We start from the raw sequence: 21424 nt of genomic DNA, 5'->3' as shown, positions 1-21424 counted from the left end.
CTGCATGCATTGGGAAATTGGAATATGCTGCCTACTCCCAAAAATGAACATTTGAGCATCTATAAAGGAGATGTTAAATTATAAGTGGAGATGTCATTGCCTGTTTGATATAAAAAATCTTCTCAACTGAAGCGTTATTTGTTGACTGAATTTAAAGCGTTTGTGATTACGAGTCAAATTTGACATTAACGTCAAATTTATTTTTTGATTAGTTTAATAATTGGTCGCATATTCCACTAACTTTTCAACCAATAAGAATTTTGTTTCAACAACCTTTTAATAAATACTAACATTTAAAGCTTTACATTGATAAGAAAATAATATTTGACAGTTTGGTGGTTGTTGTCCTCTTTAGTTCTATCTTTTATTTATTTTTTTAATGGATATCATGAATTTGATAAATAAAAAAATATCAAAATTTGTTGCTAAAACACTGCCAATTCCAACATTTGCTCACTGATTTTGCTATATTCAGTCTGGCTTTTCCTAGCCAAAAGATTTGGTTCGATTAGTTTTGGTTAATTTTGTTTCATGAGTGGATAACCTAGCATGGGATTAATTGGATGTCGCAATCAGATTCCTTGCCTTAAAGAAATAAACATGAACAATTTGGATTATGTGGCAATAACTAGCCATTGAAAATTTTTGGGGTCAAGATTATCTCCGGATCTTGTAGGCCAGAGCCGATTGATCGATAAATTCAAATCATTCATTTTAAATCATACAACTCCAATTAGTTTATCTCATTAGTCCACCTCATACAAACCAAAAATTAGAATTTTTTTCGCTTAAACGGTCCAAATTTGTCGATTCATCGACTTTGAACTGCGAGATATGAAGATGTTCCGAATTTCAATTTTTGGACAATTGAAATCTTGGCAGAGCCCCGTCGGAATCGTCTGGTCCACCACCAAAATAAATACGGTTGATTTTTAGAAGTGGTGATTGCTATTTCACGAACAACGGATGGATCATTCGATTTAAAACGTGTTTTAAATCCCTATGTCCATAATTTGAAACATGTTTCTGTCCAAGTGAAAAAAAATTAAATTACTATTGCACACCATTTCTCCGTGCATACTATTTTTTAACCATCACATCGAATTCCGACAAAAAAAATTACTATTACATTGAAGAAATTAAGGGCTTGCTTACTTACGAACAAAATATAGAAATTAGAATCATTTTAATTTTTAAGTTTTTGTGTTTACTAATACGTAAGGAATCGAAAAAAGAAGAAGTTAGTTTCTCATTAAGATACGTGATTAAAAACCTGAAAATCATGAATCAATCATATAGGGATGCTAGCTAGTTCATCCAATTCAATTTCCTTACTTTCCATGTTCCTAAGTTCTCACATTCCTTTATCCTTTCATTCATGTTAAGTAAACATGTCCGTCCTAAATGAAATCAAGGGCAAGAATTAAGAAAAGGGTGTCCAAAAAGCAAAAAATAATAAGCGTAAATTCTTCCTCTTTCGAAACTAATGTTTTTAAATTGTTAAGCATAGCTTATTATCTACAAGTTCGATTCAAATAAATACCAAAAACAATATATGTTTGTGATGAGTTACTTGAAACGACCAAATTATCGTGAAACAAGGCTCATATCTTGAGAAAATACAAATTTTGGACCACAACTTGGATGAATGTGAACAAACTTGATGACATTGGGCAATATGACTATTTCCGAAAAGAACAGGGAAATGTTAAGCAAACACTTTTTCATATACACTCCTGTTTAGTTATGTTGGTTATTAATGTTTGTTTTATTTAATTTAATTATTAAAAATAAAGAGAGATAAGTACAGATTAAAAATAGTATTTAAAAATCAACACCCAAAAGGAAAAATAGTGTAAAATGTAAATAAAAAATGGAGTTTTAACAAAACGCTTTCGGTACTGTTCACTTTTAACGAAAAAACCTATTCACTACACCTCTTATTTGTCATTTTTAATTAAAACTATTTTTTTTTTAAACTTTTCGTTAGTTTTCCTGACAGAAAATGATCTCATAATTCAAGGGCCACGAGGAAAAAGTGATGGATTAGTCTTGTAACTCCTTTATCTTTTGCCAAAAAAAGACGAAAAATAGAAAGACAAAGTTTGATGAAGGTTTGGGCGTGATTAACTGAGAGTTGATGTTGTTGTTATTGAATGCTGCCAAAAGGGGAAGGACCACTGTTCACAGAAACCGCCCTGTTCCATTGAGCGTTTATTTCACTTATCCATGAAATTATATTCTTGAATTTCAACAAAATTAACATTTTTTTTTTTTTTTTTGGTTTTGGTTTTGGTTTTTTTTTTTGTCCATTATTTTTTGTAATTGTTTAGGAAAATAAATTTGGAAGTGTGATGATACATGTTTTATTTTCTCTCTCTTTTAAGAGATTTTTTACTATGTCGGAATATGATTTAATATACCAATTACAGATTTAGGATTCATATCTTGGGTGGTTCCAGTGTTTTAAAGGTCTAAGTTTTTTTATATAGAAACAGAGCAGAAACGTGCAATTTTTTCCTTCAATTTATTCACTAAGACATTTCATCAAACACTTGATGAGTGGTATCGTGAGGATTTATCGAGTATTGTTCACGCAACATGTCAAGCAGGTATTACATCAAACATTTGGTAAGTACAAATAACACGAACAAAACATTCGGAGGGTCCTTGGAAGACCTTTACATGTATATTTTCTTTGGATGGTCCTAAGAACACCTAGGTCCCAATGTGCATCTGCCTCTGGTACTAAGCGTAATAATACAATTGATTGGAAACTTGAAAAAAAAAAAAATTTGAGACTAATAATATTATGACACTATGGATACCTGGCCGTAGATACTAAAAAAATTCTCCTATTTTAGTGATCGGGGCCGGCTTGTTATTCTGTCTGGGAAGTGGAAACATCATCAAATTATAGGCATGTACTTTTTGTAAATTATACCATAATATATAATAAGAATAATTACTTGTTGGTTACAAAGACCATTGTTTCACCAACAAGTAATGAACAAATGAAACATGATTGTATGTTAAAACAAGCAAATTATGAGTGAAAGGCTTCTATGAATTATTTATAAGAAAAACTAATGAAAATGGCTTGAAAACTTTGAGTTTTAACGATAAGGACAAAATAAAGGGTAAAGTGAATAGTATAATGATTAATTTTTTAGTGTAAAAATGTGATTTTTCGTTAAAGTAAACAGTACTGGAAGTTTTTCGTTAAAGTTCCCTTATTTCTATAGATTTTCTCTCTTTTTTTTTGGTCCATATAGATTCTCTCTCTTTAATCGAAAGAAATGAATTATGTTTGGTGCACTTTTGTAAACATTTTTCTATGTTTTGGCAAATAGCTAATAAACTTCCTATAGCTAACTCCTTGGTTGATGATGTTTGTCATCAAATCTTCACATCAAGTGTCGCTTGTGATAGGGGTTGCTTGTCTAATCCGATACTAACTTGTTTAACTTAATACGGTAAAATAAGGTTTATGTCATCGTTACAATAATATTTTTTTAACAATTCAGACAAAGAGTTTTCCTGTTGCTAACCGCGTGAACCTAACCGACTTTCGTGTTATGTTCATTTTTGGAATCGTACGACACGCGTCACGTTTCTATTAGGTACACATTTTAATAGAGGTCATCTTCTTACAATATAAGCTTTAATCTTCTAACCCTAAAAACTAGCCTGTATTTTCTCTCGCCTCATATCCACCGCTATACTCAAACACCTTTCCTCCTCTATCTAGGGTTGATGTTTGCTCTCCTCCTCGCCTCCTCAATGTCCTCTTCGAATTTTCCTTGTTTATCAAGACTCCCCATGTTATTATTTCTTCACTCTTCAGGTATTTATGAATTTGTGATTTTTTTTTCCGGATAGTTTTCCTTTCTCGATTTGGTATAATTTACCTATTCAATGGGGTTGATTTATTTGTTGCTTGATTTCAATTTGAATTTATGCTTTTGTTTGGTTGTTTATGAACAATTATAGTGAAAATAATGACGGAGGAACGAGTTTGTAGTGCCGAGTTGTTTTCACATGATAATCCAATTTGGTTCAATCAACTTCTTGAGTGATGGAGTGGATTGTATGTTCTGATCAACCGACTTCAAATTTGAAACATCGACATTTGAGTAGGCCGGATCGTTTGGCGGATAGAGTCACAACCCTTTCCAACCTATTCACCCGACCTAGTGCTTTTCCAGGTACTATCCCCTATGTTTGGGTAAAAATTTCCCTAGTTCTAAGGAAGTTAGACCAAATTATGAAGAAATGAACTATAAATTGTTAGATCAAGACGATTAGAAATTGTATTAAGCAAAGCAATAGTAGTTATTGTTTATTTATTATATTATACACACGTATTTGTAAAAATATTGCGATAAATAATAATAAATTTAAAACATATATGTGGCTTAATATCCTAATAGATGGAATATTAAATTTTCACTCATCAAAATACTGCTCTCTTATATTATTGTATTAACTTTGAATGCTTCCCTTAATAATAATAAATTTAAAACAACAAAAAACTAATACTTGGATTCACAGGCGACATGGTCAAACTTTCACTTATTTTCTATTCAAACAAAACACATAAAAATTCAAAGTTTGTTTTAATCACCGAAAAAACTACGAAATCAAAAAGCAAACCACACCAAAACTCTTTCATATGCCTCCATTGTCAACGTCAACTTTCAAGCATATAAAAAACGTCGACGTCTTTCTGTATTCGATTTCTCAATTTTTTCAACAATTAAACAATTATACTTTTGTGAGATGCTAAAACATAATGGTTAAAACATTTCTGCCATAACAACCGAGTTTTATTCTATTAAGTTAGGTTGAAAGTCGGTTATATGAATCTTAGAACGTCGTTACGTTCGATTTTACGTTAAGTTTCCTTTAACTTCAAGTATTATATATCTTTTCTTAAAGTTTCTTTCAAAATTTTCGTAAGTCTTTTTGTATCTCTTTCGCTCTGACTCTCTGTCAATAATTAAAAAACTTTTAATTATAAAGTATTATCAATTAAAAAGTATTATCACTTCTCCAAATTCAACGTTTCTATTTTTTTATTTCATTTTCCAAAGCCTTTTGTTTTGTTGCAACTAAAAAATTCAAGTCAACAAACTTCCTCTTAATTATAACGTAACAACCTCATTCAAAAAGATTATTCTTCTGACCAGAAAAATGCAAAAAACGTTGTGGGGGATGGATGCATATCCAAAACAATTTGTATGTGGTAAGTAAATAAACCCTACTTAATTTCCTTCCATAATATGCTCTCACTAATCTTATCTCAATGGGCGAAAAAAAATTGTAGTGTGTCAAAAACACGAGTCAGTATATCAGGTGATATAATATATTCATTTAATTTTTTTTTAATTTCCAACAAATTATATTATGATATTTAATGTATCGGGCAGTGTTCCGACGCACTGCAAAATTTCTCCAACGCGTGTATATAGGTCACGCTTGCTTGATGCATGTCATCATTATAATATTCTATATTTAATATAATATTTATGTTTGTGCAATTGTGTATAAATATTTATATGGGGGAAGTACAGAAAGGAAAACACATGGGTTATTGTGGAAATTAAAAAAATAAAAGGTAATTGGGTTGGTGGGTAATTTTTTTTCTTTCTAAATCATCTTTAATTTTTTATTCATCACCAAAAAATGTATCATAGTCATCGACATTTTGGTACGTTGTGAGAGAAGAGAAGGTCCAAAAAGGGTGCTCTCTCTCTCCTCTGCATAAAACGGACGATCCCAAGCACCAAAAACGAACACCCTTTTCCTCTCTCTCTCGTCGAGACTCTCATCGTCACTGAAATTTATAGTCTTTTAATATAAATAAGAGAAGAAGAAGAAAGAAAAAAAAGGTAGTGCTCTGTTTTTTTACCATTTTCTTATCGAATTTGCAGACTTTTTTTTGCCCTTTTTGTTGCTTTTGCGTTTTTAATCTCATGTACTTAAGCGATCTTGAGGTGGGTTTGATTTCATTTCAATGGAGTTGGTCTAGAAAAATCCAGGTAAGTTTTTCCGGTGAAATTCATCATCTGGGTCTGTCTAGAAATTTTTTGTTCTTTGTTGGTGTGAAAAATGATTCCTTTTTTTTTAATTTTTTTATTTCTATGATCAGCAGTGTCGGGTAACAATTTTGCAGATAAATTTTGGAGAAGAATAAAGATTCAGTGTTTGAATCGAATAAAAGGGGTTGTTGTTCTTTGATCATGGCTGTTGCTGAGAATGCACCAAATTTCGACAACACAGCAGTGTCGTCAGACTCGAATGCACCGAACGATCTCGAAAACCGAAAACCCAGAATCGATTCCTCTGTGGTTCTGGGTGCCGAGCCCAATGTACAGTCCAACGGAGACGATCAGAATCCGGAGGGGAAGTTTCTAGAGCAGGAGAAAGTGACAACTTTCTCAGTCGCCACTAATAATCACAAGGCTCAATCGGGTCAGACCCCAAATGGGGTTGATTCCAATGGGGTCGATAACCATCAGACGGCGGAGGATATGTCTGATGGCTATGTGATTGATCAGAGGTCGAATGGGGAAGGGGATGAGAAATACAAGCGTGAAATGAGAGATTTGGAGGACTTGCTGTCTAAGTTGAATCCCATGGCTAAGGAGTTTGTGCCTCCTTCTCTTGTCAACAACAATGGCGGCTTTGATTTTGCTGGTGGGTTTGGATTTACTAACGGATTTATAATGCACACTAACTCTGGCAATGCCAATGGACTAATGGGTAGGAAGGTATGTGAGATTTTTGCATTTCCTTACTAAAGTTTAAATTTTTTATGTTTGGCTGCTGAGAAAATGCAGGTAATTAATTGATCAACAAAGTAGTGGTGTTTTCGTTTTGTTTGGTTGTTTTTCCTTGTGTTTGGTTTCTGAAAAATGAATGATACACTGATAGGTCATTGCATTATGAGGATTCATATGAAAATTTCGGTTTTTTTTTTTCGACTTTTAGTTATCTAGAAATTTCATTGATCAAGTACCAATACTTGTTTAATTTTGCTTTTCTTATTGTTTGTTTGCCTTCTTTTCGTCCACAGAAGAAGAATGGTTATAGTCAAGGTCGGCGTAGGAACTATTACAAATTGAATTTGGCTCAGAGGGAGGAAATGATTAGGAGGACTGTATATGTATCTGACATTGACCAACAGGTAATAGTTGCATTGTAGTTTGCTATCACATTTCAAAAATTTGTGTTGCAAATGCTAATCTTTGTATAACTGACATTCTGTTTACGTCGTATCAGGTTACTGAAGAGAACCTGGCTGCTCTCTTTCTTGGCTGTGGACAGGTAACCGAAGTTTTTACTTTTCTAGTCTGTTCGGGTTCAATATAGATAATGCTAGAATGGTGGATTATAATCTGAATTTCTCTATGGCTTCTTCCTAAAGGTTGTGGACTGTCGTGTCTGCGGTGATCCAAATTCAGTTCTTCGATTTGCCTTCATTGAGTTCACAGATGAAGGTATTATAAAATCTAACATGTTACATACTTTAAGTTCATTGATAAGTCTGGGTCTAGTTATGATGAATTAATGAATCTTTGTTTCAATGTGCTGATTCAACGATTTTTCCATTCTTGCAGAAGGTGCAAGGAATGCTCTAAGTCTGTCAGGAACGATGCTTGGCTACTACCCAGTAAAGGTGCTGCCTTCAAAAACTGCAATTGCACCTGTTAACCCAACATTTTTGCCAAGGGTGAGGACCATATTTTACCACTTGTCATCAACATTTTTCCCAAGAGTGTTAAAAAGTGATTCATTGAATTGCACAGATTTTACCTGTTCTTACTTGGGTTTCTTTTGTTATTATTTTATAGTGTGATGATGAGCGTGAGATGTGCTCAAGGACTATTTACTGTACAAATATTGACAAGAAGGTAATTCCAACTTTCTGATCACGTTTGGGTGTTTTAGGACAATAACTGGTGCACCTTTTCCTGAATTATTTGTTTACTTGGTGCAGGTTACTCAAGCTGATGTCAAACTCTTTTTTGAAACACTTTGTGGAGAGGTTGGTGGTTCAGTCTATGACAAATTTTGATTACTGCTCGTTCTAAACTGCAACCTTATTGTATGGACTTTCTTCGGGTCGTATAGGTTCAGCGCCTGAGGCTGCTTGGAGACTTTCATCACTCCACTCGTATTGCTTTTGTTGAATTTACTGTGGTAAGTACCTAGTGTATGTAAGTTGGATTTTTAGCACACATAAGCCTCATTGTGTACTGTGCTTTGTGAGCGTGTATGCATGTATTCATCTCTTCTCTGGGGCAATTAGAGGTCAAAACCTATAGTTGATTTACAGTCCTACCTTTTCTCTTAAATACTTGTTAGTCTTCGATCAGCATTAGACAGACCTGTCTGATTTACTGTTCTGTATAAGTAGCTTTGAAATCTATTGTTTCACACTTTCACTACTGTTTTAAGATTTGGCTTTAGTTATCTGATTCGAATAGAACATCACAGTAAGCTTTACCCCTTGTACCACTGGTATTGTAGTAAACAGAAACTATGGCAATAAAACAACCACACACGCCCCTACCTTAGTGACTCTAAGTGTTTCTTAAACAAACAGACCAAGTAAAATGGACATGTTTGGAGGACCATAGTGATCAAGGGGAAGGAGCTGATAATTGGATAGGAGATGTTAACCTACATATCTGATCTACTCTCCAAACATGCTTGAAATGGAGTTGTATGGGCATGGCTAACACCGAATTGATGCAAATCATTGATGTGGTCTGTTGTTGCACATACGTATGTCCAAAATCACCCAGTCACCAAATATTTTGATTTAACTGGTGAAAGTTTCTTTGACATAATATTTTGAAGATCATAAATTATTTTGAACAAGGAAAATGGTCTTTCTGTTATTTTAAGTTGTTCATTTTTCTTTGTGAGAACGATTAGATTAAAAGTTGTCTATTAGTCTTCTCATCCTTTCTGTTGTGCTCTGTAACTTAGGTAGTGAAAATCTGAGAATGCTTCTTACTCTCTATGTTTTCACTATTGCAGGCTGAAAGCGCAATTGCGGCTCTTAACTGTAGTGGTGTGGTTATGGGATCGCTCCCGATAAGGTCAGTTTGGCAGAATGCTCGGCTTACCTCATTACCTCTCCCCGCATCCCCCACCTCCCACGCCTCAAATTTTCTTTTAGGATCAATTTACTTTGGACATCCTATTCATTCTTTTATGTATTATGCATGCAGGGTAAGCCCCTCAAAGACACCAGTTCGACCCCGTGCCCCTCGTTCTCCGCCGCAGTGAACCGCCTCTTCATGCTTCCATGACTAATCTGCTGCTGATAGATATATCAACCGTATGCATACACAGAGACAAACATTTCGGCATATTGTGTTTATCCATGCTTTTGTCATGGTTACTGTTAGGTATCGTTGCGACCTACATGGGGTTATCTGTGGGTTTTATTTTAAACTTGTAGAGTTGGATGGAATTCTGAGGAGTTTAATGGTTTAATTTTACTGAACTTCGTTATGAAATCTAGAGGGATAATCCCGAAAATCTCGAATGCTTTGATGCTTCTCACGATCGGAAACTCTTTAGAGCTTGCCGGTCTTAACTTTTCGTGGTGCTCTTTTCTCGTTCTAATCTCACCCACATCTGGCTTTCTAGCTGCTCAGAGTTGGGGCGACATTTGAGATCTGTGATCCCAAATTTCCTCCCACATGATGGCTATGGAGCTAGGTTTTCTGGGAGAGACATACGGAGGCCACTATGGTGGTATCTGAATCCAACGACGCACTAACATGTGAAAGAAGTTCGACAAAAGATGGTGCGTTATTGGTTTTTATATCGCCCCAAAGGTTTCGCAGGTCTAAGTGAGACAATTGCCTAACTGACTGTATCTTCCATACGTTATGGTAGTCAATGAACTCCTGTCACTTTCCCTCTCCTCTCGTCGAGATAAATTGTCTTGTACCTGGTTGTATATCTCTTCGTGTCTATTCTTCCTACTTGTCCTCTTCTACGACGCAAGGGTTTGTCAAACATTTCATTATTCAATATGGCTGGATGAAATTTTCACTCAGGTTTGATCATAGGACTCCAAATTTGATTGAGTAATGCCTTCAAGGAGCAACTCTACCACAGAAAACTCGTATTTGAAAACAAAAACTGAAAATATCTATGAATTTCGTTATAAGTTCTCGAAAAAGAAAATTATATATCGTTATTGACAAAGAAAAAATGTATGAATGAATCAGGTAGCTAATAGAACAGTCTGTAACAGGGAATGTCTAATGCATCCCAACTTTATAATCTCACAAGGAACTTGCTACCGTACAATAGTCGATGAACTCTTCCCGGAGTAGGAGGCAGTTTTTGGCGTTTACCTGTGAAGGGCTCTGCTGGCATTGCATATATAAGAAGTATGCACTGCACTAGTTAGATTAGAGACCCAAGTTGCAAGTACCTGCGACTCTGAGTGAAGTAGTTGGAAGTGGTAAGCTCTCCAGTTTGTGTTTGGGTTTGGATGTTGTTGGACTATATTCTATGAGTGGTTTGATAACATTTCGTTTTCATTTTTCTCGTTGTTTTGATAAATTGATTACTACATGAAATCAAAATCGGAAAGTTACTTGGTTGAGTTTTCAAAATTGAAAACTAAAAATTAGTTGGTAAAAAAAAAAAAAAAAAACTGAAAACTGAAAACGAAATGTTATCGAACGGCCCCTAAATAACTCAAATCTATAGAGTTAGAAGATTCAAACTTAGTACAAGGCAACAAACACTCTGCCCTAACCAATTAACCTCACCCACATCTGTGTCAATTGGCTTAGATTCATTGAACTTGTTTGGAACCACAACGAAAGAGTTTCTCTGCTTGAGGATGAGTCAGCTAGCTTCACAGATTTTCCGTGTTTGATGAGATCTACTTACGTACGCATTTGTCTTTTTTTAATCAAACTTATCAAAGTAGATTTTTAAATAAAATCGAAGATATATCATCATACATTCAGTTCATAATCACGTCATAAACTCTATATAAAAAAGAATATATCCTCATTCACATACACATCGCCGACTAATTTAAAATGAAGCATGAAAAGGCCAAACTCTAGGGTTAGGTTAGGTTCATGGGATGTACTTATTTAACCTAGTAAGCTAACTACTCAGTAAACTAATTAATTAGAGGTGCACTTTGTGCAAGCAGGAGATCTTTGTCTTCTGGTTTTGATTTCGTTCTTCCTAATCTGACAAAGACATGCACTCAGCGGACAACCAAAATCTACCTTTGTGAATTTAAACAAATTAACATAACCAGTTAAAATGCGATTCCATTGATGACTAATACTAGTTAAACACAAAAATGATCACATATTGTCGATTTTGTTGATTGTTTGTTCTTTTCGAGACTTGGGAGCAGCCTCTCCATAAATGGGGGTAAGGCTAGCTGACATTCACCTCTCCCAGACCCTGCGTAAAGCGGGAGCCTTGTGCACTAGGTACGACCAATTAAAAATAAGACAAATGAGGAAGAGCATGGAATTTTCTAGATGCATGGGTCTTCAGCCCTACACAGAAAGGTTGGTTTCTCTTACACGACCATTACGGAAGGGCTAATCTCGTTTATTTCTACAATTATGCTTTAAGAAAGAAAAAAGAATCACCACTTTGATGTATCGATATGCATTTTCTTTTGTTCTTTGGCGTCACCCAAACCATAAGGATGATGTATCTACATGCCTGCCTCCAAAGTAAGCTGTATAAAATTTCCACAGAAGATTTTCGTTGGTCCATACCTCAATATAAAAATCACCCAGAGTCTAAAGTAGTGTCCATCCTACAATGCTATACCACTTGTACATTATAAAAATAAAATAAAATAAAACAAATCAATAGGCATGGATTGCCTATGTGATTTTGACAAAAATATCATGATCGGGTTTACTTATTACAAATATCTCTTTAATAATTCTGTATCTTGATAAAGATATGAAGGATTGAGCACGGAATATACAATCTTTTTCTTTGTAGACAGACATGACCTAAACTACTTCTAGAACTAGAAATCAATAAGCTGCCATGGATATGAGGCTATGAGCACTATGCCAATGCACCACCCTCCTCCACTAACCGACTTCTCTCTCTCTCTCTCTCTCTCTGTGCATGCGTGTTGACAACTAATATATCTTTTTCCTTTTCTTACTCCAAAAGACCAAGACCAAATATTTATATATCTCTCATTCCCTCTACTTTTTTGGCTTCCCAATTCCCACTCCAAATTGCCCTTCTCAACCGAAAGACAGTTTTCTTTGCCTTCTTTCCACTCCCCACAAAACAAACACCCTCATTCCTTCTGCCCTTCCTTAACTTATGTCGCCTTAATTTCCTCCTCTCACACACTATACATGTCACCCTTGCTCCTTCACACCTCTGCATATTAATCTCTCTCTCTCTCTCTCTCTCTCTCTCTCTCGACCTAGCTATATATATATATTTAACATCTCTCTCACTAGCTAGCTGTGAAGAAAAATGGGCAACTATTTGGTTCTCTCCAAGGAGGACAAAGTGCTGAGGGTTTTGAAGACAGATGGGAAGGTTTTAGAATTCAGGGCGCCAACCCTAGTTAAGGACATTTTATCAAACTTTTCAGGCGTCGGTATTAGTTTATCAAAGCAAGCTTCGGAGCAGCTTTCTCCTGATTACAAATTGAAGCTCGGGAAGGTTTATTATATGATTCCCCTTCCGAGTTCTGCAGAAAATGACAGTGCTGCTACAAGAAGGATTAAGATCGTCGTCACAAAGCAACGGCTTCAGGAGCTACTGACTAAGCAAATATCAGTGGAGGAGGTACTTTCAGCTTCAGGGCCTGAAAAGAAAGCTTCTTCTTCTTGTGTTGATTCTTCAAAAATTTGGAAACCGAAGCTCAAATCCATTACCGAAGGAATCGAGTAAAGTAATTAGGGTTACGTTTCGGCGTATAAGTTTCCGTGATCTATGGCTGATCATACACACTTTTGAGTCAACATGGTTTTAGCTTTTCATCAGTTTAGCCCTTCTTGTAAAACACGTAACGAATGAATGGCCAATAATATTTTCTAGTCTTGCAGCATGATCTTTTGTGAACTTGTCAGGTAGGATCTTAGTAAGCACCCGGCGAGACACAATCTACGGTTAACAATTAATTAGTAATAGTGTGTGCGTACTTTCTGCACATTTTCGTAAACAATTCAAGCTTGAAATTTAGGAAATATCAAAGAATTAAGTCATGTTTTTTTTTTTACTCATCAAGTGTGAGTACTACTTTGGCTTTTCCCAAATATAGAGGTTAGATGGATTCATGTCCTTGCCGATATATCTAGAAGAGATTTTTTCAACGTATCTAAATATAGGATGGTACCCTATACGTTATTAGGCAAGTGGAGAAAAAAATATTTTTTTTAAGTATCCATCTATTTGTATAGAGGTCGCACTTGGTGCGATGGCAAGTGTTTTCGCCCATGAGCGGTAGGTCTCGGGTTCGAGACTTGGAAGCAGCCTCTCCATAAAATGGGGGTAAGGCTAGCCGACATTCACCTCTCCCAGACCCTGCGTAAAACGGGAGCCTTGTGCACTGGGTACGACCTTTTTTATCCATCTATTTGTATAATTACATGACATATGTGCTCATATTTAGGGTTTAGGGTTCAAAAATGCAAAGACTAGATTTTACTATAACAGCTTGATAAGCGAAGGTTATAAAAAATTCAGACTTTGCAGATTTGGACCTCGAGCTCCGATTTGGGTCAGTAAGCGGCCAAACTTGGAAATCAAGCCTCAATTTTGTTTGTTCCGAGCTTACGCCTACCAAAGCTACTCTTCGATCCATTATGTATCAGTGTTGATTTTCGCTTTTATTTGGGATTTTAATACTATGTTAGAAACAACTTTATACAATGCAACAAAGCACAAGGAAAGAGACCAAAACAACAAACATAATCAAAAGCCACAAGATATATTACGTACATGCTCACATTCAAAGCAGATGAGGTTTTTTTCACTGTATTGCGACATCAATAACCTTGCGTTCAACTTTGGCCTTAGGAATAGCTATGTAAAGAACCCCATTCTTGAGCTCCGCCTTGATCTTGTCCTTCTCTGAATTATCCGGCAGCTGAAGCCGGGTATTGTAGGAGCTATAGCTCCTGCTCGACCACGAATCGTCCCCACCTTCTTCCTTCTTTTGCTCCCCCTTTATAACTAACACATCGTCCTCAACCGACACCTTCACGTCCTCCTTCGAGAGCCCCGGCATGTCAAAGCGCATTTTGATTTCGTGTTCGTCGTCTTTGATGTCCCATGGCGCACGAACTTCCCCTGCTGCTTTGGTTCTGCCGGGGAATGCCACCGTGTCTCCGAAAAGCCGGTCCACTGTGTCCAGCATTTGCCGCATTGTTCTCACTGGGGAGAGGGGATCCAATAGACCTGCAAATTAATTTGTACCATTTTCGTTGATTATAGCTAAGCAATATTTGATCGCTTTGGTTTTTAAGTATCAACTTTTGGTACTAGAAATCACAATCATGTGAACAAATGAGATAAAAGCTGAAGAAATTTAATAAAGAACAAACATGGGGTCAAAAGACAAAAAGTCATGTACATAAAATTTGTGTGGCCATAAGCGTAGAAATGTGACATTTAAAAACCAATAAAAATTTAGAAATTCATGCGTCGATAATGTTAATTTTACTAAACATCCATAGTAGGTTTTGTTAATTATAATGATATTTTGTAAGGTCGTTTGTTTTACAGCCGGATTAAGGTTCATCTTAGGACTTTCCTTAGTTACCATCTGTTCAAAAAAGTCAAAATTGAGAGTGTTAGACTTACCAAAAGGAGAAATGTCCACAGCCGAACTCCTTGGCCTCCTCTCCACATCAGTCCCCTTGGTTGCCCTGATTGACTTGCACGTCCAACTTGTCTCCAACAGCCTGAGCTCTCACCACTGGCAGCCTATTCTGACGCGATGGAAAGGTGGCGGATGACGGCAGAATGGCGTTTGCCTTGATTGAAGACCTTGCTTTGTTTGACAACAAAGGTGACGAAGAAGACAAAGCCAATGTTGAAGCCATAGTTACTATTAGCAACACAGAAAGTTGTGCACACGAAAAAAATGTACGAAATCACACACTTAGTTAGCTTATCTTTATTGGGAAATTACAACTTTGAGATTTCTTGTTGAGGTAGGGAGTTATCATTGTGCATAATATATATAGGTAATGGGATTGTGGGAAGAAAGCTTGGAGAAGGGTCTTGAATGTTTGTGAGAGAGAGAGAGAGTTTTCTGGACCTAAAACTTGTAAATGGAGTAGGATTCTCTCTTCTCCTATTCTCATACCCTTCTCTCTCCTCCTCTCACAAATTGTATTTTGTCTTCTTTTGGTTTTTAAAAAATTAACACAAAACGTTGACGTGATTTAACTGTAATCATTCAAATAGGAGGGGAGGGAATGAGAGAGAATCCTACTCCCTTGTAAATATAACATTTTTCTCATTCTATTTGTAAAGATCCTTTTTCGTAGAATGTGATTTTATGATTAGACAGACACTTGTGGTTTTAAGACAGAGAAATGCTAAGGGGAATTTTTTTTAAAAGTGAGATTATTTATGATCTATTTGTAACTTCATTTTTTTTATATAATATTTTATAATGTTAGCACGAAATTAATGTTAAGTGACGAATAATCCATAGAAAGTTATATTTTTTAGATAACCTTCTTAGCATTTCTTAGATATTTTCAAATGAACCCTTGTTTTGTTGTGTGTTCTTTTTCAGGACAAGGTTTTGATATGTACCACCTTCTCTACAAATCCATCTGTCTTTTTACTCCTTGTCTCTTAACCTATGTATTGGCAAGATAATAGAACATACTCGATTAAAGAAAAGTATAAGTGGCAACTCTCTAAGCAGGAAGGAGAAGAAAGTTCACGCCGCTCTAGCGATAAGATGTTTATATTTTAAATTGATTATACACTTTTTACATAGACTTATGCGAGAACATTAAAGCATTTGACACTGTGTTGGTTCTAATTATTTTATTGCTGTTTAAATAGGTGACCAACTGGTGACTTAGCCACGACACTTCATCATTTTCGGAGATTAGGAAGGCTCATAACAGGCATTTCAGTCTCTTTTTGACCAACATCGTATGGTTATCTAGCTCTAGGAATAACCGGATGTGCCGTGTAAAATTCATCGAGTGGTTTGTTGGTTCCAATTATTTGGAAAATGATCCTTGCCATATCCTTTTCCTAGGGATTCCGTGATCTTACTTGTTCATCGTACATCGTGCGGTCATAAATAATTTTAAATTTTAAAGTTTAAAATTAAATATGAATAGTATCTAACAAAAACTGACCGCATGATAAACGATGAACAGATGAGATCACGGAATTCCTAAGATCCTTAGGAAAAGGATCCGGCGAGGATCTTTTTCCCAATTATTTGACAAGGTAAATTAGACATTAGAGGCATGCTTGATTTGTTTATAGTAGCTATTTGCCAAAGTTAAATAAGCATTATGATCCCCTTTCAACATGACATAATCATTCACGGGCTAGCAAATAGCAATAGGAGCTGCTCTGAGTCATTAAACCACCTGCAGGAGAGATTTTTTAGTGTGATCATCACATGAGATAGTACACCAAGTGTCTCTATATAAATGAAGGGTTATATGTGTTAAACGGTTAATAACTTAAAAATTAAAATTTTCTACTACTTGCATAAAAATACTTGGTGTACCATGTCACAACTAATAATTTCTCCACCTGAAGGTCCGGTGGATAATTCGGGTCCCACTTTCAAGTGATGCAGAGATTTTATTTTTTTGGCTAGAAATTTTTTCTTTAAAGTTTTTAATTTTTGATTCCCACAAATGGGATGCCACTGGCCATTTTTTGTTGTTTCTCGTTGGTGATGTTTGTGGAAGGACTGTTCTCCAGCAACCGACTTTAAATATTCACCTACCCTTAAACACACAGAAAGAAAGAAGACAGAGAGTTCAGAGAATCCAAGAAACTTTGACTGTTCTACTGAAAGAATGAAGATTCTTTTCAAATTTTCTTTGTGAGTATTCTTAGGATTTTCATATCATGTCCGTTCATCGTATATTGTGTAATCAGAAATTATTTTATATATTTTTATTTAAAATTAAACATAAATAGTATTTAATGAAAACTAACGATACAAACACGATTTGAGAATTCCCGAAATCCTCACAAAATGAATCCGGAGAGAACCCTCATCCCTATTGAAATACCACTATTTTTTCTTACCTTGATGATTGTATGATTAATCACATTTTATAGTCGTAACTTCTAATAATCTTGCACTTCTGTAGGCTTGCAGCATCTATCCTAACACACATGATCTCGTCGCATCACATGATTTGTTTGAGAAATTTCGGTTATGCTGTTTGATTAAGGCAATTTTCATATTGGTTTGAGATCAATAGGAAGTCAAGTGGGGATCAAATCACATGATGTCTCATATTTTTGTAAAAATTATCTTACAAATGACGTAGTCCGAATTCTTCTACAAAAGTTTATCTTTTGATTAAGGAAGATTCACTTACACTTCTGAAGGTTTGGGACACCATAACTTGAACGTCTATGTTTCATACAAAATCCACTCCTAGTTTATGATACAATTCTTTCATGACTCGTGCAGTTGTTAATGAAAAACATAAAATCAAAAAAGCAAAAGGTGAAAGCCCTCCTCCCCATCTTTACTTCAGCTTTCTGCGGTATCGAGAGTACTTACTCTTTCATGTTGCCTCCAAACTCTCTCTCTGACACAGTGCCCCATCAAATTCCTCCATGCCACAAGAAAACACCGTTCCCTTTGTCATTATATACTGCAACAAAATATTAACGTTACACTTACATGTATATACATATACATATACATACATACATACATACAGACAAGGCCTGCACTGCAGCTGCTGCTCCTCTGCTAAATGCATGAACTAGCAGAAGCATAACCCCACTCGCAGAGCACATACTTTGTTCTCTCTTCCCCACTCATTAATTACATCTCTGCTTCTGAAGGTAAAGCATTTATTTCAAACATACCAACTTCTCAAACAGGAAGCTCCTATAAAGAAATTCCCATGCTTCATTGTTTCATCACCTGGTTTTACCATTATTGCTGTTTCTGAGTTTTTACCGGTCAGCATTTTCATGGGGAAGACTGGAGGGAGCTCCTGGTTGACCGCGGTCAAAAGGGTTTTCAGGTCTCCTACCAAGAGTGACAGAAGCAACACTAGGAGGAGAGAAGAACTGCAGGAACAAGAGGAAGAAGAAAAGGTAGGGTTTATATCATTATATGCACTCTGAGAGTCTGAAAAGTGATGGTTTTCGCACTCTTGTTTTCTCTCTGCATAAATAGAAGGACAATGAGGGATGAAAAGAGAAGTAGCGGAAAAGGAAAAACGGGAATGCGAAAAACACTACTGCGAAAAATGTTTTTGTGTTTAATTTTTAAGTATGCAGAACCAGAAAAGGTGCTTAGTTGGAGTTCCCATTTTCTTTCCACTTTGAGATCTGTGACTTGAGTGGTTTTTGGGTTTTTGGGTATTGGGTATTGGGTTTTGTTTTTGCAGAAGAGAGGAAAACGGAGATGGATTTTTAGGAAGCCTACGATCCAAGAAACGTTTATACAAGTACAACATAGAAACAGTCCAAGATCTGCTGCTGATGGCGGAGCAGCCACTCAAAATGCAACTATGGCAGCTCATGATGAGGCCCGTGATGCTCCTAGAATGGCGGTGGCCCCGACAGCAGCTGCCACAGTGCAAATGGCGGTCAAAGCTGTTCGTCTTACTAAGTCTAACTGCAGGCCTTCCATTTTCGTTAGAGACTATGCTGCCATTGTTATTCAGACTGCTTTCAGAGGATGTCTGGTACTTAATCATAATTAGTCAATAATTAATTAAGTTTTCCCTCCGTAAATTAGAGTAGTTTAAAATGTCGCATTGTCACAAATAACTTGGTAGCTAGCTGGTGCAAGTGAGTATTAACTAATTTGATTTTGGTTTTGAAGGCGAGAAGAGCTCTTCGGGCCCTGAAGGGGCTGGTGAAGCTTCAAGCACTGGTGAGAGGCCGCAATGTTAGAAAGAGGGCAAAGATGACTCTGCAATGCATGCAGGCTCTGGTTCGAGTGCAAGCTCGGGTTCTTGACCAACGAACGAAGAGGCTTTCGCATGAAGGCAGCGCAGATTCCATTTTCAGTGATCCCAATGGCTTATGTGGAGCACATTTCTCAGATAGAAGGAAGTCCATAGTAAGATACTAATTATCATTTTAGGCGGGCAATGCAGTCGAAAAATTAGATTGTATACAACTAGTGATACTACAGATTTGTTCCAAATGATCTAATTGTACTGTATCTAATGCAGTCGAAAGACGAAGAGAGCAGCGCCTTGGATGATCTGATCCATTGGGACAACTTGAAACCGAAAACATTGGAGCAGATTGAAGCCATGTTACAGAAAACCAAGCAAGCTGCCTTGAAGAGTGAAAGGAGTACTAGCCTTGCTTATGCCTTCTCTAGCCAGGTCTTCGATCTCACCACAATTTTCTGCCTTTTTAATTTTTACAACGTAATCACCTCATAATTTGTACTAAATTGTGTGTATGGTTTCATAAAAATTAAGAAATTGAGTAGTGGTAGCAGCGACGAAGATGCTAGTGAGCATGAGGAGTTAGAGGAGAAATTTAATTTGCTTGATGGTTGGACAAGAAGAAGGCAACGTGAGATCAATCCAGGCAGAGCTTCGTTTGATCAGAGAGATCCTATCAAAACAGTTGAAATCGACACTTCTCGACCTTACTCTTATTCGAGTACTCCGAATTCCAATTCCAGAATCAAAAGATCAGATCAATATAATTATCAGAGCCACCATCTTCAGTACAATTATCAACAGCAAAGAGCTCCTCCTCAGTCATATCCAGTTGCCTCTCCTCAATCACCCGTCACGCCATTTACTTCCATGGCAAGAAATCTACAAGTGCACTCGGCTAGTCCTCGTTGCCTTCGGGCAGATCAGAGGATTAACCACCCAATGCCACCTCCTCATACTCCCAACCAGAACTTAGGCTCAACTAATTACAACCATGGATTGATGGGGGTGCCAAACTACATGGCTGCTACAGCATCAGCCAAGGCTCGGATTCGGTCTCAAAGCACACCAAGGCAAAGGCATTCAGCAAGCGAGATGGAAAAGCCAGGATCCGCAAGGAAACGCTTGTTTTTTCCAGCTCCTCATCCATGTGGTGATAGCTGTGCTAATGCTAATGTTAATGGTGGTTCGGATTATAACTTGGAGAGCCCTAGATATAACAACGGCATCAAGGGAGGCCTTGCAGTTCGAATGCCGCAGAGGCCTAGCGTGTCTTCTTGTTACACAGATGGTGAAACCTCTCCAACTTCCAGCAGCGAGCTCAGAAGGTACTGGTTGAGGTAATCAAGCAGAAGAGTGTAACCGGCAAATTTGACACATGATTGGGTACTGGTGGTTAATCTGCTAACTCAACTTCAAATGCACAATATGGGATTAGAGGAGCAATTAACTTAACTATTAAGCTTTCACTAGATGCTTTTATTCAATATATAAATCTCGTTTGATATCCGAGAATTGTGAGACTATAAGCCGTTGATGCATTTTGCTCCCACAAAGCATCAACGACTCACTATCTCTCGCACTGCGCGCATAGGCAACTTATGCTCTCTAAACCGATGCAGCTGGGTGTTGAATAAAGTTGATGACTTCGTTTTTTATTGTCTTTCTGCTACAAATTACATGAACAACTGAACAATGCATCAGCAGTGTGTTGTACCATACAACTCAAGATATTTCTCCGACAACCCGGAGATGGTGAGATGGTGATCACATCATCTGCATTACGGGTGCGAACTTTTTCAAGAGCTGAACCAAAAAGATGATCCCTTCATCCGAAATAAACGAATCAAGCAACGGCAATGCACACGTGAAAACGCTTGACGACTCCTCGCAGCCAAATCGTAACTTGAAACTATACATTTTGCAGTTATATCAGATATTTTGTGTGGTTAGACCGCCACTTGCAGTAACGGAGAAATGACTCCTTACATGAAATAAACCGATCAGTGTTCATACGCAAATTACTCTTGAGTAATTTCAACTCTCTTTAAAATCTTGCAAAATGACACGAATTTGGAATCATTCTACCTAACAAGTCAAGGTAGAAGAATCTCACATAAACCAGTCAATGTAGATACATAAATCTACAAACATGTATGGACGGGCCCTGAAAGAAACTTCGGTAGAGTTGCCTGTAACATCATATTTTCTGCAATCGACTCCATTCGCAGGGGAAATTTCACCATGAAACACGGCAA

The 21424-nt window shown here is 36.7% G+C and overlaps 3 protein-coding genes and 1 pseudogene across 7 annotated transcripts; 3 read left to right on the top strand and 1 right to left on the bottom strand.

Annotated features, from left to right (window-relative positions):
- Positions 1-3992: 3992 nt before the first annotated feature.
- On the top strand, positions 3993-9539 carry LOC126624991 (polyadenylate-binding protein-interacting protein 12-like). Of its 4 annotated transcripts, none has more exons than XM_050294085.1 (11): positions 3993-4208; positions 6179-6776; positions 7082-7192; positions 7288-7332; positions 7433-7505; positions 7626-7738; positions 7860-7919; positions 8006-8053; positions 8140-8208; positions 9055-9116; positions 9249-9539. In XM_050294085.1, the coding sequence occupies exons 2-11, from the start codon at positions 6246-6248 to the stop codon at positions 9304-9306; spliced, it is 1170 nt and encodes a 389-aa protein (XP_050150042.1). In that variant the 5' UTR covers positions 3993-4208; positions 6179-6245; the 3' UTR covers positions 9307-9539. The 4 variants fall into 4 exon arrangements, with proteins under 4 accessions (XP_050150042.1, XP_050150034.1, XP_050150026.1 ...); XM_050294077.1 differs by lacking the exon at positions 3993-4208 and adding an exon at positions 5690-5894 and having other exon boundaries at positions 6158-6776; XM_050294069.1 differs by lacking the exon at positions 3993-4208 and adding an exon at positions 5690-6044.
- A 2744-nt stretch (positions 9540-12283) lies between these two features.
- LOC126625097 (uncharacterized) lies at positions 12284-13111 on the top strand. The gene has a single exon (XM_050294176.1). The coding sequence runs from the start codon at positions 12535-12537 to the stop codon at positions 12955-12957; it is 423 nt and encodes a 140-aa protein (XP_050150133.1). The 5' UTR covers positions 12284-12534; the 3' UTR covers positions 12958-13111.
- Positions 13112-13977: 866 nt separating this feature from the next.
- LOC126625092 (small heat shock protein, chloroplastic-like) lies at positions 13978-15178 on the bottom strand (annotated as a pseudogene).
- Positions 15179-17868: 2690 nt separating this feature from the next.
- On the top strand, positions 17869-20824 carry LOC126624942 (protein IQ-DOMAIN 17-like). 2 transcript variants are annotated; one of them, XM_050294004.1, is made up of 6 exons: positions 17869-18093; positions 18219-18351; positions 18648-18947; positions 19088-19327; positions 19443-19601; positions 19701-20824. In XM_050294004.1, the coding sequence occupies exons 2-6, from the start codon at positions 18226-18228 to the stop codon at positions 20508-20510; spliced, it is 1635 nt and encodes a 544-aa protein (XP_050149961.1). In that variant the 5' UTR covers positions 17869-18093; positions 18219-18225; the 3' UTR covers positions 20511-20824. The 2 variants fall into 2 exon arrangements, with proteins under 2 accessions (XP_050149961.1, XP_050149954.1); XM_050293997.1 differs by having other exon boundaries at positions 17869-18351.
- Positions 20825-21424: the final 600 nt, after the last annotated feature.

This window comes from Malus sylvestris, chromosome 1, assembly GCF_916048215.2.
Source record: "Malus sylvestris chromosome 1, drMalSylv7.2, whole genome shotgun sequence".
NCBI lineage: Eukaryota > Viridiplantae > Streptophyta > Magnoliopsida > Rosales > Rosaceae > Malus > Malus sylvestris.
This window is presented reverse-complemented; position numbering and strand designations above follow the sequence as displayed.

Coding starts and splice junctions, on each gene's coding strand:
- LOC126624991 (XM_050294085.1), top strand. CDS start 6,246: ATGGCTGTTGCTGAGAATGCACCAAATTTCGACAACACAGCAGTGTCG. Junction 6,777..7,081: donor ATGGACTAATGGGTAGGAAG/GTATGTGAGATT, acceptor TTTCGTCCACAG/AAGAAGAATGGTTATAGTCA. Junction 7,920..8,005: donor GTACAAATATTGACAAGAAG/GTAATTCCAACT, acceptor TACTTGGTGCAG/GTTACTCAAGCTGATGTCAA.
- LOC126624942 (XM_050294004.1), top strand. CDS start 18,226: ATGGGGAAGACTGGAGGGAGCTCCTGGTTGACCGCGGTCAAAAGGGTT. Junction 18,948..19,087: donor CTGCTTTCAGAGGATGTCTG/GTACTTAATCAT, acceptor TTGGTTTTGAAG/GCGAGAAGAGCTCTTCGGGC. Junction 19,602..19,700: donor CTTATGCCTTCTCTAGCCAG/GTCTTCGATCTC, acceptor ATAAAAATTAAG/AAATTGAGTAGTGGTAGCAG.
- LOC126625097 (XM_050294176.1), top strand. CDS start 12,535: ATGGGCAACTATTTGGTTCTCTCCAAGGAGGACAAAGTGCTGAGGGTT.